Source organism: Puma concolor, chromosome A2, assembly GCF_028749965.1.
Source record: "Puma concolor isolate L17-30 chromosome A2, mPumCon1.1.hap2, whole genome shotgun sequence".
In the NCBI taxonomy this organism is placed as follows: Eukaryota; Metazoa; Chordata; class Mammalia; order Carnivora; family Felidae; genus Puma; species Puma concolor.
The window spans coordinates 108,590,731-108,606,666 of record NC_141668.1 but is presented as its reverse complement, the minus strand read 5'-3'; the positions used below and the strand labels follow the sequence as shown (position 1 = coordinate 108,606,666).

The 15,936-nt window shown below is 54.1% G+C and overlaps 1 protein-coding gene across 1 annotated transcript; it reads right to left on the bottom strand.

Moving 5' to 3' along the window:
• Positions 1-2,056: 2,056 nt before the first annotated feature.
• Positions 2,057-11,299, bottom strand: CCDC201 (coiled-coil domain containing 201). Its single transcript, XM_086684094.1, has 3 exons — positions 11,242-11,299; positions 5,068-5,493; positions 2,057-2,792 (listed from the first exon to the last, which is right to left on the bottom strand). Exons 1-3 carry the CDS (start codon positions 11,257-11,259, stop codon positions 2,628-2,630), a joined length of 609 nt encoding a protein of 202 aa, XP_086540220.1. The 5' UTR covers positions 11,260-11,299; the 3' UTR covers positions 2,057-2,627.
• Positions 11,300-15,936: the final 4,637 nt, after the last annotated feature.

Genomic DNA, 15,936 nt, shown 5'->3' with positions numbered 1-15,936 from the left:
CCTGTGTTCCAAGGGAGGTCTGGTAGGGATGGAATTGTCCCCCTCCCCAAATTCCAGGCTGGGCCTGCAGGGAGGCAGTCGGGGCTCAAGGAGGCCGAGGGTTGGTCCCCGTGATGGGACGGGTGCCCGTGCAGAACGAGATCCCCCAGAACCGGCCGCACTGATGTCCGGATCTCCGGTGCCCGGCCTCTAGGACGGCGAGGAGTAAGCACTGTGGGAACTGGCAGATTCGGACAAGGCCGCCTTCTCAGGCTGTGGGGGGCTCCCCGCCTGTGAACCCAGCCGCAACCGGTGGGCATGGGGATGTCAACAAACCACAGCGTTGGCCCCATAGCGGCCACAGGGTGGGGCCCCGACACCAGCACAGAAGGAAGCGGATCCAGAGTTCCTGAAACCAGAACCTCAAGTTGGACTTTTCATGCACCTGCCGCGTCAGGATCAGGTGTGGGTGGGGGGGGGGCACGCTTGGGGTGTTTGTAGGGGGAACTGGGATTCCAGGCTGGCAGTCGGTTCCCTGAATACTGAGAACACGGCAGGTCCCCAGGCAGCAGGACCCGGCAGGCTTCCTGATCGTCCTCGGAACTTGGTAGGAGGTGTTTGTGGCTGGGAACTGTCCTGGATGAGTAGCCTGATGTGCAGTGCCTGTCCGTTTCTCTGTCCTCATGTCTGACCTCCTAGGATTTGGATACTGGATGCTGGTTCAGCCATTGTTTTCTCCAAGTTTACTCTCTTTGTGGGAGATGCCCTCGGTTTTATCTTCCAGGGCTCCTGTGGGATTGCTCACTTCTGTTATCCTATTCTTTATTTTTTGAGAGCAGGGGAGGGGCAGAGAGAGAGCGAGCGAGCATGAACAGGGGAGGGGCAGAGAGAGAGAGAGAGAGAGAGAGAGAGAGAGGGAGGGAGGATCCCAAGCAGAACTCCTTGCTGTCAGCACAGAGCCCAACTGGGGGCTCGATCTCACAAACCAAGAGAAAATGACCTGAGCTGAAATCAAGTCATATGCTTAGCTGACTGAGCCCTCCCGGGCACCCCCACTCTCACCCTGTTCTTAATTCCTACACGTTATCTGCTGGGTATTTCTCTGTGTGGCATCCTCTTATGTCACCACTGTCCCCCGACGCTGCTCCCATGTCTGGTGCGTCTCTGCCTTCACACCTGCTTCCCGCATGGTGTGTGTTCCCATCCATGAAAGTTCCGCATGTGGCTGGGACAGGGGCACCTCCATGCCTGCGCCCAGGTGTTTCCTTTCAGGCCATGTCCCCTGTCCTCCTGGGGCCCCGGGCCTGGTGTGGCCTCCAGGACCTACAGGAAGACACCTGCCCTCTATATCCACGATGCGAAGCACCCCATGGCCACCACGCACGCCGGCAGTGGTTCTTCCGGCCCCAGAGCCCCTCATGCGCCCCCACGAGCGGGCCCCCTTCTCCCTCGGGGTAACCACGCTCTACAGTGTCACGTGCCGGGGTTAAAAAGATCACAAGGTCAGAACCTCTTTGTTAACCGGGAAATTTAAGCTCCCTTTAGAAAATAGGATTATTGCTATATTTGAACTTGTTTCTCCCATCATGCTTTTAAATATTGTTTTTTGTATGCTTTTTCCTTTTGTTGATTTAAAACACCGTATTCCACATCTCTACACATTTGTGACTGGCACAGAAAGCCCCCGAATACTGTGCATGTTTAGAAGGTATCCACATTTCAAAGCATCATTTAAATGCCGGATTGTTCCCGACTCAGAATAAACGCCAGAACTGCCATCCTCGTCCAGCCTAGCTACATGCTGTTCTTATCCACTATTTCAAATCCCTGCTTGTTTAAAACCCCACAAATGAGATACTCCTACTGTATTCAGATGATTTAAAGAATTTAGGGGTGCAGTGGGGGGGGGGCTCAGTTGGTTAAGTGTCCGACTTCCACTCAGGTCATGATCTCACGGTTCGTGGGTTCGAGCCCTGCTTCGGGCTCTGGGCTGACAGCTGGGAGCCTGGAGCTGCTTCAGATTCTGTGTCTCCCTCTCCCTGTCTCTCAAAAATAAATATTAAAAAATAAAACAGAGTGGGGATGAACACATTTATAAGAATAAAATCGAGCTCTGTTTTTATAACCATGAAGCATCCTGCAAAGCTGTGCCTGAGATGGTCTGGACTGGGAGGTCCATGTGGTTTTGTGTGTTAGCTGAAGGGCCCCAAGCGCCCCGCTCCCTCCTCTCGACAGAGGGCCTGCACCCCCCCATCTGTTTGGTGGGACCCCAGCCCCAGGAACGCACTACCATAGGGGGTTAAATTCTCACCACCCCCACAAAACCAGCGCCTGAACTGCCAGAACCACCTCCCGGTGAGTCGCGGTGTCTGACTTCCCCGGAATGCACCCTGAGCCTGCTGGGAGTGTGGCCCCAGCTCTGTGTTGGGGGGGGGGGGCAGCTCACCATGCTCCCTGGTCCCTGGGTGGCCCTGGGGAACCCCCGGGGGCGGGGGCACCTGCTCCCTCCATCCCCTGCTCTCCGTTGGTGCTTCTGAGGGCCTCGCGTGGGATCGGAGTTATGGGAGCCTTAACTTGCCCCCCACCCAACCCAAGCATCACAGTGGAGAGGGAAGTGGTCAAGGTGAGGCCCGGGGGAGCCCCGAGGATCAGGGTTTGAAGCCGGTGGATGGAGGGCTGGCCGCGGGAGCCCCAGAACACAGTGCTTCCTGGCCCGGCCCCAAAATGCAGTCGTCCTCGATGGTGAGCTCGTGATGAGTGGCCTCCTCGATGTCCCGAAGCAGCCTGACTTCCCACTGCCTCACGCGTTCTGTCTGTGGGGGGAGAGGTGTCCCTGAGAAGGCTTACGTTGCAGGAGCCCTGGCTGTCGCTTGAGACGAGCCTCGTATGGCCAGCAGGTGCCCCGTGCAGGCTGCAGATCCCTGCCCCCCTGGGCTCCCTGGTCACCTGCTCCGTCTGCTCCCAAGTGCCCCAACCGCCCAGAGGGCTGCATCCTGGTGTGGGGACAGGAGGGGTGGGTAAGGACCAGGGAGCCAGGTCTGACAAGGGTGCAGAGGGGCAGCTGGGGGGCCGGCTGGGCTTGTGTGGGACCATCGGCCTGGGGTAGACAGGTGACTGTCCAGGCTTGTGGCAGGGAGGCCCCCTGACCTGGGGGTCGGGGAGTGGGGAGGTGGGACAGAATGAGCCCTGCTTCTAAACAAGGGGGGCTCAGGCTGTTAGAAAGCAGAGCCGGGGCGGGGGAGCTGAGCCAGACCACATGGGGGGCGTGCTGGGGCCGGGCCACAGAGGACAAGTCTGGAAGTTCTCAGCCCCCATGGCAGGCCCTCCCAATTGCTTCAAAACGTTAAAAATAGTGACAACCCTCTGGGGGTAAATAAGGAGCAGGAGAGGCTGGTGCCCTGGCGTGCTGGGGGAGGGGGGCAGATGGTGGAACCGGAGGATGGGGCGGGGCCACCAGCCAGAGCAGTCAGCGCAGCTGGGAGCTCTGTGTCTGCACTGAGAGGGCTGCCCCATCTCTGGGGGCAGGTGGGGACCTGTGACCATCGCGATATCCGCCCCGCAGGGAGACCCTCAGGCCCCTTCCCTTTGTCAGCTCCAGAATATTCCAGCCAGGCTCACACCCCTCCTGGCAGCAGGCAGGACCACTGGCCCGCGGGGACACGCACGTAGAGCTCTGCACAGCCCTGCGAGGCCGGGCTCCCAACTGCAACCAGGCGACCACAGGAGGCGGGCGGGGGCACCAGGGAAGCTCCCCCTCCCCCAGTAATGCCCCAGAGACGTGAGCGGAGCCAAGCACAGGGGTTTGAAAGGCCAAAGAGAGGAGCCAGCGGGAGAGGCCAGGCATCCCGCGGTGACCTCAGAAGGTGGACCCCAGCACCCCTCTCGAGGGCAGATGAGGGGTAAGAGGAGAAAGCCACCGCCCAGGCCACCCCACACCCGACTTCCCCTGAGTTCCAGCAGATGTGGGGGGGACAAGGGCCTTGAGGGCGGCAGAGTGGGGATTTCCCCCAGGGAACCAACAGGCCCATTGTCCACCAGACACATCCCACCTCTGGTCAGCAGGACAGGCCAGCTGGAGCCAGCCGAAGCCCCACAGTACTCTTCTCAGAACCTTCTAGAACACAAGGGTGTCAGAGGAGAGGGTGACACTGCTGTGGGCCAGGGAGCAGAGCTCACAGCAGGAAAGGGGCCCCGGGGGCCAGGGGAACATGGGGGGAGGCCCCGGGTCTGCACTGAGCCACGAGGAAAGAGTCCACAGCTTCCTGGGCTCACCCACTCCACCTTAAGAAGGCCAGCAGGATATATGGCAGCGTGTTCAAGAGTTTGGGGAGCAGATGGGAACTGGGGGGCACAGATGCTCCCCACGGGGTCACATGACCCCTCAGAGCAGGTGGGGCAGGCCCAGGACATCAGAAAGGTCTAGCAGTGAGGGAAGGGTAGCTGCCCTCTCTCAGGTCACAGCCACCTCCATGGGCCCTGAGCCCCCAGGTGGGGATGGGGTGGGGCTAAGCCGGGACAGGGCCAGTGTCCAGCTAAGGGCACAGTCAGGGACAGGGGTTGGGGACACAGGGATGTCAGGGACACAGGGACAGGGTTGGGGTCAGGTCAGGGACATGGTCAGGTCAGGGACACAGGGACAGGGTTGGGGTCAGGTTGGGGACATAGTAAGTGACAAAGGGCACAGAGACAGGGTCAGGGACACAGGGACAGGGTTGGGGTCAGGTCAGGGACACAGGGGCATGGTTGGGGTCAGGTCAGGGACACAGGGACAGGGTTGGGGTCAGGGTGGAGACATGGTAAGGGACAAAGTCAGGGGCACAGAGACAGTGTCAGGGACACAGGGACAGGGTTGGGGTCAGGTCGGGGACACAGGCATGGTTGGGGTCAGGTTGGGGACTCACTCAAGGACACAGTCAGGTCGGGGACACAGTTGGGGACAGAGTTGGGGTCAGGGTGGGGACACAGGGACATGGTCAGGTCAGGGACACAGTTGGGGACAGGGTTGGGGTCAGGGTGGGGACACAGTAAGGGACAAAGGGGCACAGAGACAGGGTCAGGGGCACAGGGTTGGGGTCAGGACAATCCTACCACAGCCGCCAGCTCCTTTGGGTCCCTCCTTCTCTTCCCCGAGGTGTTGGGGACCCCGGGCAACCTCAAGTGTGGAGACCGGCTCCGTGCTCCCTCGGACTCTGCCTGCCGCTGCCTCCGAGTGACCGAGGCGGGTGTAGGAGCATCTTCCTCGGGATCCCAGGGGTCGGAGGCGGGTGCCGGCCAGACGGTAGAAAGCTGCAGGTTCCGGAGGGTGGCCATGGTGCTCCAGGAAAGGCTTTCAGGCAGCGGGGACTCAGCCACGGGGCTCCCTTCCGGGCGGTAGGGGATGCGGCCCGGTGGCCTCCTGTGCAGGCTGGGCGTGGCGTCCCGGGGGGTGCTATGCTTTGGGACGTTTCTCGGGGACAGCTGACTCGTCACTGAAGAAGGACCCTCATCTTCTGCGGTGGACTTCAGCCCAGACACCTGTGGAAACGGAGCACGGAAGTCGTTTCTCTACAAGGTCACGGCAGCGAGCCTCCAAGGGCACACCCTCCTCCTGGGCCTGTGCCCCTGGGTGGGGAGTGCGCCGCCCAGAGACAGACCCCAGTGCAGGGCGGGCCGCACTCCTCCGGCTTCGCCTGGTCTGCTGTTTGGTCAAAACCAAGCCCCAGTCAGAATGGTTTTAATGATAGAACCAAAAAACAGACGGTTTTCACGTACAGACACTTGTTTTCAGGAGAAAACTGCAAAAACGTCATCAGTGAATTCATCTTAACATTTACACTCAACATAAAGGAGCAGGAGTCTGGGCGGAGGTGCATGCATCGGGCAGGTGTGCAGGGTGGGGTACACAGAGCGTCTCCATCCTGGGTCCTGAGCCCCCGGCCTGCAGCAGTGGCTTCGTCAGGGCTGGTTCTTCCTCCAGAACAAAGCCTTGGTGGAACCCCTCACACTCCTGTGCTCACGGCTTTTTCTAGATGCTAACACACTGTACTCGGCAAATAGTTTTATCATCATTATAAAGCCATGGTCTGCACAGTGCTCCTTGAAAAGCTGTCACGTCAGGCACCTGTGGGGCTCAGTTGGTTGAGCATCTGACTTCAGCTCAGGTCATGATCTCCGATTCAGGAGTTCAGGCCCCACACTGGGCTCTCTGCTGTCAGCACAGAGCCCACTTTGGATCCTCTGTCTCCCTCTCTCTCTGTCCCTCCCCCACTCCGTCTCTTTCTCAAAATGAATAAACATAAAAAAAAAAGCAAAGCTGTCACATCAAAACTATGTGACAGATTGAGCAGTTTGTTTTTTGTAAGCAGTTCTCGTGTGTCTTTTCAATACATATCAATTCGTGCTGTTAATTAGCACCGCACTGCATCTAGCCAATCTACTACCATGCTAGGTCATGTTCAAAGTCCAATCCCACGTATGGAGTGGGGAAGAGTATCAGTGGACTACAAATCGAATAAAGGAATAATCTCCAAAGTATGTGAGGCATTCCTACAACTTGAGAGAAAAAAAAAAAAAAAAAAACCAAATCATCCAATTAAAAATGGGCAAGAGACACGAACAGACACTTCTCCAAAGAAGACATCCAGATGGCCAACAGATGCATGAAAAGATGCTCAGTGTCACTCATCATCAGGGAGACTCAAGTCAAAGCCATGATGAGACATCACCTCACACCTGTAAATGAAGCTAAAATTAACAACATAAACAACAGGTTTTGGCGAGGATGCAGAGAAAGGGGAGCCCTCGTGCACTGCTGGTGGGAATGCAAACTGGTGCAGCCACTATAGAAAGCAGTGTGGAGTTTCCTCAGAAGGTTACCAGAACTACCAACGACCCAGCAATTGCACCCCCAGGCACGTAGCCAAAGGGGAGGAATGCATCACCCTGAAGAAGTGACAGCACTGCCTCGTTCGCTGCAGCATCAGTCACTATTCATCTCCAAGCTGGATCCCCCTTGGCAGGACGTCCCATGTGTGTTTTCGGTGGTGGGAAGAGCAGTTTCCAGTGATAGAGTCCATTGCTGACAGTGCTGCCCCAAACCATTAAGAAAGTGGTTGTCGCACAGGGTGCAGGAGGAAGCAGCACTCTTTCAAAAGACCAAGTGTATAAAATCTCCAAGACGAAATGACGCCGACATTCTGGGAAGCCTGCTGGCACCATAGGCGTGGCAGCGGCATGTCCACCGGCTTCCACACGGGGCGCAAACAGCGCCAGCGGCGGGTGCACCACACTGCCACTTTGTGGTCCTTGAATTCCCGCTGTGATGTGTGCATGAAGGGGCGTGATTGGGTAGGGACTGGGGGGAGGCAGAGCTGAAAAGTGTTTTAACGATGTGGAACTGGTCAAGGGCTAAACTTGTCCTCGAAGAAAGCGCAGATGCTCCCGCTGTCTCGTTCGGGATGCTGCGGGGGAGGGAGACCGCACAGCAGCCTTCGGTTTGCCGTCTAACAAATCACACCGGCACTGAGCGGCTCAAGGCAGACATTGGCGGTCTGTTTCTGTGGGCCAGGGCCCTGGGGTCTCCTGTGGGGTTGCGGTCTGGCCATCCTGGTTGAAGTCAAACAGAGAAACAAGGAAAACTAGAAAGTCCAATTTCAACCTCTCTCTGGTCCTGCCCCGTTAGCGATTTGTAACAAAGAACAAAACCACAGAATACATGTCCTGAATGCAAAGAAGTTCTTGTGTCATAAATGGAATCCTGATACACACGGGTGTGTGAAATCACCGATGATATTCCACATCCCCGATTCTCTGAATGAGACACACAGCATAGATGCTGTGAGAACAGAGTTGGGTGTCTGAATTTCCCACAGGGGCTGAGAGCCAGGCCAGGGCAGGAGACGGTCTGCAAGCAGTGTGGGGGGAGGGGTTGGGTCTTGCAGAAACATGCTCAGTGGAGGGTGCCGGGCATTCAAAATCTGACCTCAGGGAGCAATCAGAGCATTCCTAGGAGGTGAGTGCATCATCACTGGGTGGCTCGGGGAGGCACAAGCCCAGCTGGAAACAGAAAACAGGTCTGGCTCCACGTATGCCCGCAGGAGACACCCCCCACCCCCACCAGCCCCTGAGTCAGAAAGCCAGGCTGGAGTGCCCTCCTGGGAGGGGGCTGGTTGCAGAGCTTCAACTGTGTAGCTCCTGGGCTGCTCCTGGCACCTCGTTTCCTTTAGCAAAAGCTTTAGAAATTGATTAACGTGAACTCAAACAGCCCGAACTGGATTTGCTCCAGAGAATGAGTCAGCGGTCTCTCGACGCAACTGCCCCGTCGTCGGGTGGCGTGGGTGCATGGGAGAATTCTAGGGGCTCTGCACCCTCCCAGGACCTGGGGCTGTCCACTCCTGACGTCTTCTGCAGCTTTCTAATAGGTGAACGGCACTGTCTCCCAGCGGCGGCGCGGGCTTTAACGACCAGCGGGGGCAAACGCCTTTTCATTTCCTCGCCACCTACATCCCACGTGCGCATCTTCTTTGGTAGTCGAAGTCCAGGCACCCTTGCCCTGGCAGCAAAGGCAAACAGAATATGCTCGCCTGCCAGCAGGCTGGCATTGGGTTCGAAAACACGTCCAGCTGCGGACCGTATGTGAAGCTGTGTGGGAGACAGAAGGCTTCTGAAAGATCCAAAGCAGGATGACAAGAAAGGCCAGGCAGGGAGAGACCAAGTAAACACAGGCAGTGCCTCTGATGTCATCGCTGGAAAAGGCCAAATGCGTGGAAAAAGACCCAAGACAGCCCCACGGTGTGATAGGAAACAAAAGCCAAAATGTTTTCCTTCTGGAATTACCTTTGCAACACATACCGTAGCATCGACACAGAGCAAAATCCACAGAGACGTATGGAGAAACAGAAATAAACAAGTCATTGAGGCAAGCCCACATTTTATTTATGTATTTTTGTAGCCCCTGGTAGATCAAAGAGAAAGAAACGATCCAAGTCCCATGAAGGCAATTGGCGCTTGTAAAGGGAAACGCTAGGCCATGCTACTTTATACAGGGACCAGGCTCAGGGCACATGTGGGGTGTGAGCACAGACCGGGGCTTCCACTAAAAAGACACTACAGGGGAATGGGGACACATTTTCTGGTTAGCAGAAGTTACTTCGAACTAACCTGTTAAGGAAAGCAAACTGAGCCAATAAACGACCAAATGTCAATACGCTTCTCCATAAGAAGAATTTGATACATTTTTGATTAGACAATGCTGTCACGCTGACAGCTTACAGAAAGAAGTGTGTGTCTGTAGCGATACATGGGCAATGCAAATGATCTAGACACACATGTGGGAATACTGCCCGGGGAGCTGGGCTTCAAATGAGCAGGGAAGGGAGTTTTTTCCACTGCATGTCGTTGTTCTGCCGGGTTGGTCACTTAGGAAAACAAAAAAATAGCAAAGCCACACTTCTACCTTGTACCGCACATGAAAATAAATGACAAGGGACTGAGTATTATACTCTTTAAAAATTCACAGGTTACTAGAAATAAAAACAGGATAATTTTGAAAAATCTGAAACAAATTGGATTGTTAGATCCTCCACCAGGATAAATTCCAAATGGATAGAAGGGGTAAATTTTGTGAGAGGGGCAATGAAATGGGGTCGCTTATGTCAAGGGTGTTTAGAGGGAGCCAGGAGGCCATGGGGGGGGGGGGCGGCTCACACTCAATTCTCATGGTGCAACCATGAACTTTGAACTGTGCCAACCTCCATAAACTCCAAGGACTCACCCCAAGACCCTGCAACTTACTACCATAATGGACTTTGTTTGGTGAGAGACTTAGAAACAATTCTGTTCAGCCAATCTGAGTTTTCTGCGGCCAACACCAATCAAAACTGACATAGACCAACATTCCCCATTGTCTTAAAAAAACCCTGAGTTCTGTCCCCAGGGGGACATGATTTGGGCTGTTCCCGAACTACAAATCTGAGACCCCCACATGAACACTTTTGTTTTATTTCGGTCCTGCCTCTTTTCTCTGTGGTCAATGTTAACAAACAAACAAACAAACAGAACTATAAAAGCACTGGAAAGAAATATGGGTGATTTCTCTGTAAATCTTGTCAGAAGTAAGGCTTTCAAATGATAGCTCACAACACAGAAGCCATAAAGGAAAATAAGTTAAAATAAATACATTTGAAACTTCTGCAAAGACAAACCGGCAATGTACTCAGTGAAAACACACAGCCCACACCTCCCATGAAAGGTAAATGAGAGGGGCGCCTGGGTGGCGCAGTCGGTTAAGCGTCCGACTTCAGCCAGGTCACGATCTCGCGGTCCGTGAGTTCGAGCCCCGCATCAGGCTCTGGGCTGATGGCTCAGAGCCTGGAGCCTGTTTCCGATTCTGTGTCTCCCTCTCTCTGCCCCTCCCCCGTTCATGCTCTGTCTCTCTCTGTCCCAGAGATAAATAAACGTTGAAAAAAAAAAAAAAAAATTTAAAAAAAAAAAAAAAAAAAAAAAAAAGGTAAATGAGAGGTTAATGCTCCTCAGACTCAGGAAAAAACCAAAACCTAACAAACATGCAAAGACCCTGAGCAGGTGGGTGGATGGATGGGTGGATGGATGGATGCACGGACGGACACACACACAAACACACACGTTTTTCTCATACACTGATAAGAAAAGGTCCCTATGCTTTGGGTACAGGCTCCTCCCCACCACCCCCCCACCCCAAACTGAGGAAAACTACAAATGTAACATTCTAGTAGAACATAAAAACATCCTTAGCCTGTGGTGGGGGCTGGGGAAGGCTGCAAGGACACCCACATCTGTTTAGTCCCTTACCCCGACACCACGGGAAGACATTACCTAGCTGCAAATGAAGATGGGCAAAGACAGGAGAAAGGTCCCCACTTGTCTGGAGAGGGAACCAGGCAAGCGGAGACTTGGGGAGACTCGGGGCAGCCGCCCAGACGAGCCTGGGGAGTGTCCGAGGGGTCCGCTCCCAGCCACAGTGCAAGGCTCTGGAGGGCAGGCTCTAACTCCCCCCGGGGACCCCTCCCAGCCCGGCACCCCGCTTTTCCGTGCGCACGGAGCGGGCGTCGCACGGGCTCCCCGCGGGGTGGACACCGACCGACCCGGCCTCCCTGACGGGCTGGGGGAGGGGCGGGGGTGCAGGACCCGGCACCTGTCTGATGTGTCAGGTGAAGGCGCCTCGGGTCTGAGCGCAGGGCGCCCCACATCAGGGGACTCGCGGTGACTCGGACCCGCCCGCCGCCAGCGCCCCCCATAACGGCCTACCTGCGCCCCGGACTCCATCCCGCCTCGGCGAGGACACAGCCGCCGCAGCCGCGGGCCCACGAGCCCGGTCCCAGAAGTACCCGCGGGCGGGACCCCACCTGCGCGCCGCCTCCACCTGGGCCCGTGGCGGCGCAGGCGCAGGGAGGAGCGTGGGCGGGCCGAGCCCCGAGGGTGTCCACCTGGTCGGTTCCACGCACCTGTGTGCGCTTCTGGCCCGAAGAGGTCAGGGCCATGGGGCCGTGGACGCCGGAACCTGAGCCCCGCGAGGGCGCCTGGCGCTGGGTGGTCTACCCGCCTGTTACAGTGAGCTAGAGAGGGGACACCGTCACCCCGCCCTGGCACCCACGGCAAGATCCGTGTCCCTGCGTCCTGAGCTAGGGAGCGGAGAGCTGGGTGGTTGTCAGAACCCTGCGGGACAAAGGGGCACCGGCTGTCAGATGAGCCCTGGCGGCTCCGGGACTGGCATCAGGGTGGCTCCTGGGGCCTGTGCTAGCCCCCTGCCGGGGAGTGCCCCCCAGGACCCCCACCCCATCCCCCCTGCCGGGAGCGCCCCAGCCCCCTAACCCTTCCACCCCATCCCATCCCACCCCGTTCCCCCTGCTGAGAGCTCCCTCCTGCCCCTCCACCACCTCCACCACCCCCACCCCGTCTGGTACCCCCTGCTGGGAACTCCCCCCACCCCACCCCATCCCCCCTACCTCCTCCACCCACCCCCCCCAACCCCTCCCCCTACTCCTTCCATCCCACTCCCCTACTCCACCCCCACCCCCTTCTATCCTCATTCCACCCCCTCCACCCCAGCCCACCTCACCTCTTACCCCTTCTACGGTCTTCCACCCCACTCCCTCCTGCCTTTGCCCCTTCCCCCCACCCCAGCCCACCCCACCCTATCCCCTACCCCCTCCACTCCACCTCCTACCTCCTCTACCCTACCCCAGCCCATCCCACCCCCCCACCCCCTCCACCCCCCCAAGCATTTCTGGGAGTGGGACTGAGGGGAGGGGTGCAGACAAGAGGCTAGGGGCCCACCTGAACAGCCTCTGCCATAGTTCATCTACACACCAGGTCAGCCTTGCAGAAACTGAGAAAGATTCACGGTCTTGTGGATTCATGGAAATGGATGATGGGTGAATTTTAACATCACTGAAATCCATTTCATTTTTATGTAACCATGACATATAATTAGTAATAATTTTTAAAAACCTCCCCCTGTACAGTCCATCCTTTTCCCGATGGGGAAAGTAAGGGCCACCAAGGGGAAGAGTTTGTTCAAAGTCCTGGAGTGAACTAGGTGGGGCTGCCTTGACATCCCAGTGTCCTGATGTCTCCTCACCGTGTCAGGCCAAGTGGCCCCTGTCCTCCTGGCTCCCAAGGGTGCCTTGACCTCCAACCTCAGGGTGCCCTGACCCCCTGGCACATGGGCAGTGCTCTGAGTGCAGCGTAAGGCTCTTCTGTTTGTGTTTGTGACCAAAAACAATTTTGAAATCCGCAGAGTATGTCTAGGGTCATGTTAGTCTGGCACACGGGCGTCACCTGTCACCAGTGCCCTTTGTTGCCGCACCGGGCAGCCCTCTGAGGAGAAGCACGGGGGTCCGGGCCAGTCTGTGGAGGTCCCCGCCAAGGGCCCAGCACATTCCTTGTGTGGTGCCCGGAATTGGACACCTCTCGCTGTGCTGAGGCTGAATTCAGGCGTGACTCAAATCCAAGCTGTAGACGCACACGTGCCCACTGGCCCGCCACACCGAGACCTCCGTCACAGGTGCAGATAATGCTCTTGGTGTCGGACAGTCCGCCTCAGAGCCTGGATCTTATCACTTTGAAGCTGTGGGCTTTGGACAAGACATGCAGATGGCCTGGGTCAGTGAGCACGGCGCGCTGGGCTTGCTGACCGTGTGCAGGGAACCCCCCGCCCCCCAGCAGCGCCCGGCAGGCAGTAAACTCGGAAACGACAGCAGCTGCGTCCACGGTACCGCTGGCCTTTCCTTTCCACCTGGCTTGGGGCTTTCAGAACTCCAGCGCCCTGAGTGACTGTGGCTTCTGCGCTGGATATATATTTGTATTTTCTGCGTGTTGTGATCTGGCGTCTTTCTGGCTGGGGAGAGGTTCCCCGCCTGCCTGGGGCTAGCCAATCCTTGGAGATGGAAAAGGATCCAGCTGGGAGCTTGCCTTCCATACGGGAACTAGGCGTCCCAGAGCCACACCTCCTCCTCCATCTGGACGCGCGGCCCAGGGGACGATTCTCTCTGGCTTCGTCACTCCAGGGCCAGGTGCCAGGTAACTGGGGACACCCTACAGCCCTCTGGAATTATTCAAGGTAGCCACGCCTAAGCCACTCTTCCTCCTCTGCCCTGCCTTTCCCGTGGAAACCCCGATAAGGACCGTGGGCTTGGCTCTCCCCTCCTCCTGATCACGCTGGTGCCTCCCGGTGGCCCTGAGTGGCATGCCTTGTCTCCGGTCTCTAGGACTCAGAGTACAATGAACTTTCTTCCTAAGCCCCATTCCTATCTAGTCCTGTGTCCCATGGACTTTACTATCCCATATCCAGCACATATATTCCTTGGAGAGATTCTATGCAACCACTATGCTTATAGTTGCATTTGACCCCAGGGTATAAATTAGAGGCTAATGACTGATACTTTTTGTAAAACAACACAGAAAAGAAAAAAAAAAACAACCCTGTAAACTTCATTAGTAATCAAGTAAGTGCAAAATATCATATCCCAAACACTGTTTTGAAATTATTCAAATGTGTAAAAAAAAAATCTGTCAGAATGCCTTCTAAAATGGAAAGTACCAGGTTCACTGGTGAATCCCACTGAACATTTAAAAAAGAAATTATACCAATTCTTCACCATCTCTACCAGAAAATATAAGCAGAGAAAATAATTCTTGACCCATTCTTTGAGGCCAGCATTACCATAATACCAAAGACAGATGAAGACATTACAAGATCTTTCTTGAACATAGATGAAAAATTCCTTTAAAAATACTAGCAAATACAACAATGTATAAAAAGAATTATATGTCATGACTAAGTGGGATTTATTCCAGGTGTGCAGGCTGGCTCAAGATTTGAAAATCATCTGGGGCACTTGGGTGGCTCAGTTGGTTAAGTGTCTGACTCTTAATTTTGGCCCAGTTCATGATCTCACGGGTTCGTGAGTTTGAGCTCCATGTCGGGCTTTGTGCTGACAGCATGGAGCCTGCTTGTGATTCTCTGTCTCCGTCTCCATCTCTCTCTCTGTCCCTCCCCTTCTTGCGTGCATGCCCTCTCTCTAAATAAATAAAATAAAATAAAATAAAATAAAATAAAATAAAATAAAATAAAAAGGCTTGAAAATCATCTAAGGTAACCCGTTGCATCAGGCTAAAAAAATATCATTGTATCAATAGAGGCAGAAAAAGAATTTGACAAAATCCAATACCCATTTATGATACAAACTCAGTAAAATACAAAAAAAGGAGAAATTCCTCAACTTGATAAAGAATACCTATAAAAACCTAAACTAAGGGGCACCTGGGTGGTTCTGTTGGTTGAGTGTCTGACTCTTGGTTTTGGATCAGGTCATGATTCCAGGGTTGTTGGATTAAGCCCTACATTGTGCTCTGAGCTGAGCATGGAGCCTGCTTAAGATTCTCCCTCTCTCTCCCTCTCTCCCTCCCCCCCATCCGTCTTCCCCACTTGCTCTCTCTCAAATTAAAAAAAAAAAAAAAAACCTAAGTTAAAACACAGTCAATGGTGAGAATCTCAAAGCTTTCCCACTGAGATCCAAACAAGGCAAGGATGTCCCCTCTCATCAATACTTTTTAACATCACACTGGGACTACTAGCTGAAGCAATAAGGCAAGGCAAGGAAATAAAATGTATACTAATTGGGAAGGAATAAATAAAATCTTCTTTGCTGATGACAAAAAGGTTCAATGAAAAAACTCCTGGAACTAATAAGTGATCAAAGCAAGGTTGCAAGATACAAGGATACAGTCAATCCTTTTTGAATAGACCAGCAATGATTAAGTGGAATGTGAAATTAAAAAGCCACCATTTACATTAGCACCCCCAGAATGAAACACCTGTGTATAAATATTACAAAACATGTACAAGATCTGTATGAAAAAACTACAAAACTCTGATGGATGGTATCAAATGACTAAATGGAGAATAGGCATACCATGTTCATGGATAGAAACACTCAATATTTTCAAGATGTCAGTTCCTCCCAACTCAATCTACAGATTTGATGCAATCCCAATCAAAGTTGTTGTCAGTTATGTTGTAGATACTGATAAACTGATTCTAAAGTTTAAAAAAAGAGGCAAAAGACCCAGAATAGCCGACACAATATTGAAGAACAGAGAGAGGACTGGCACTGCCTAACTTCAAGACTCTATGGCAATGCTACAGTAATTGTAACATATGCATCTAGAGCATAGAGAGGGGTGCTGCTGAATTAATTGACAAACAGAACAATGGAACAGTTTAGAGAGCCCAGAAATAGAACCACAGTAAACACAGTCCATTGGTCTTGGATGAAGGAGCAAAGATAATAAAACACAGAGACAGATTTTTTAATAAATGGCACTGGAAAAACTGGATGTCCACATGCAAAAATATGAACCTAGACACAGACCTTACACCTTTCTCAAAAATTAAGTCAAATGGATCTTAGATTTAAGTTTAAAACGAAAAGCTATCAA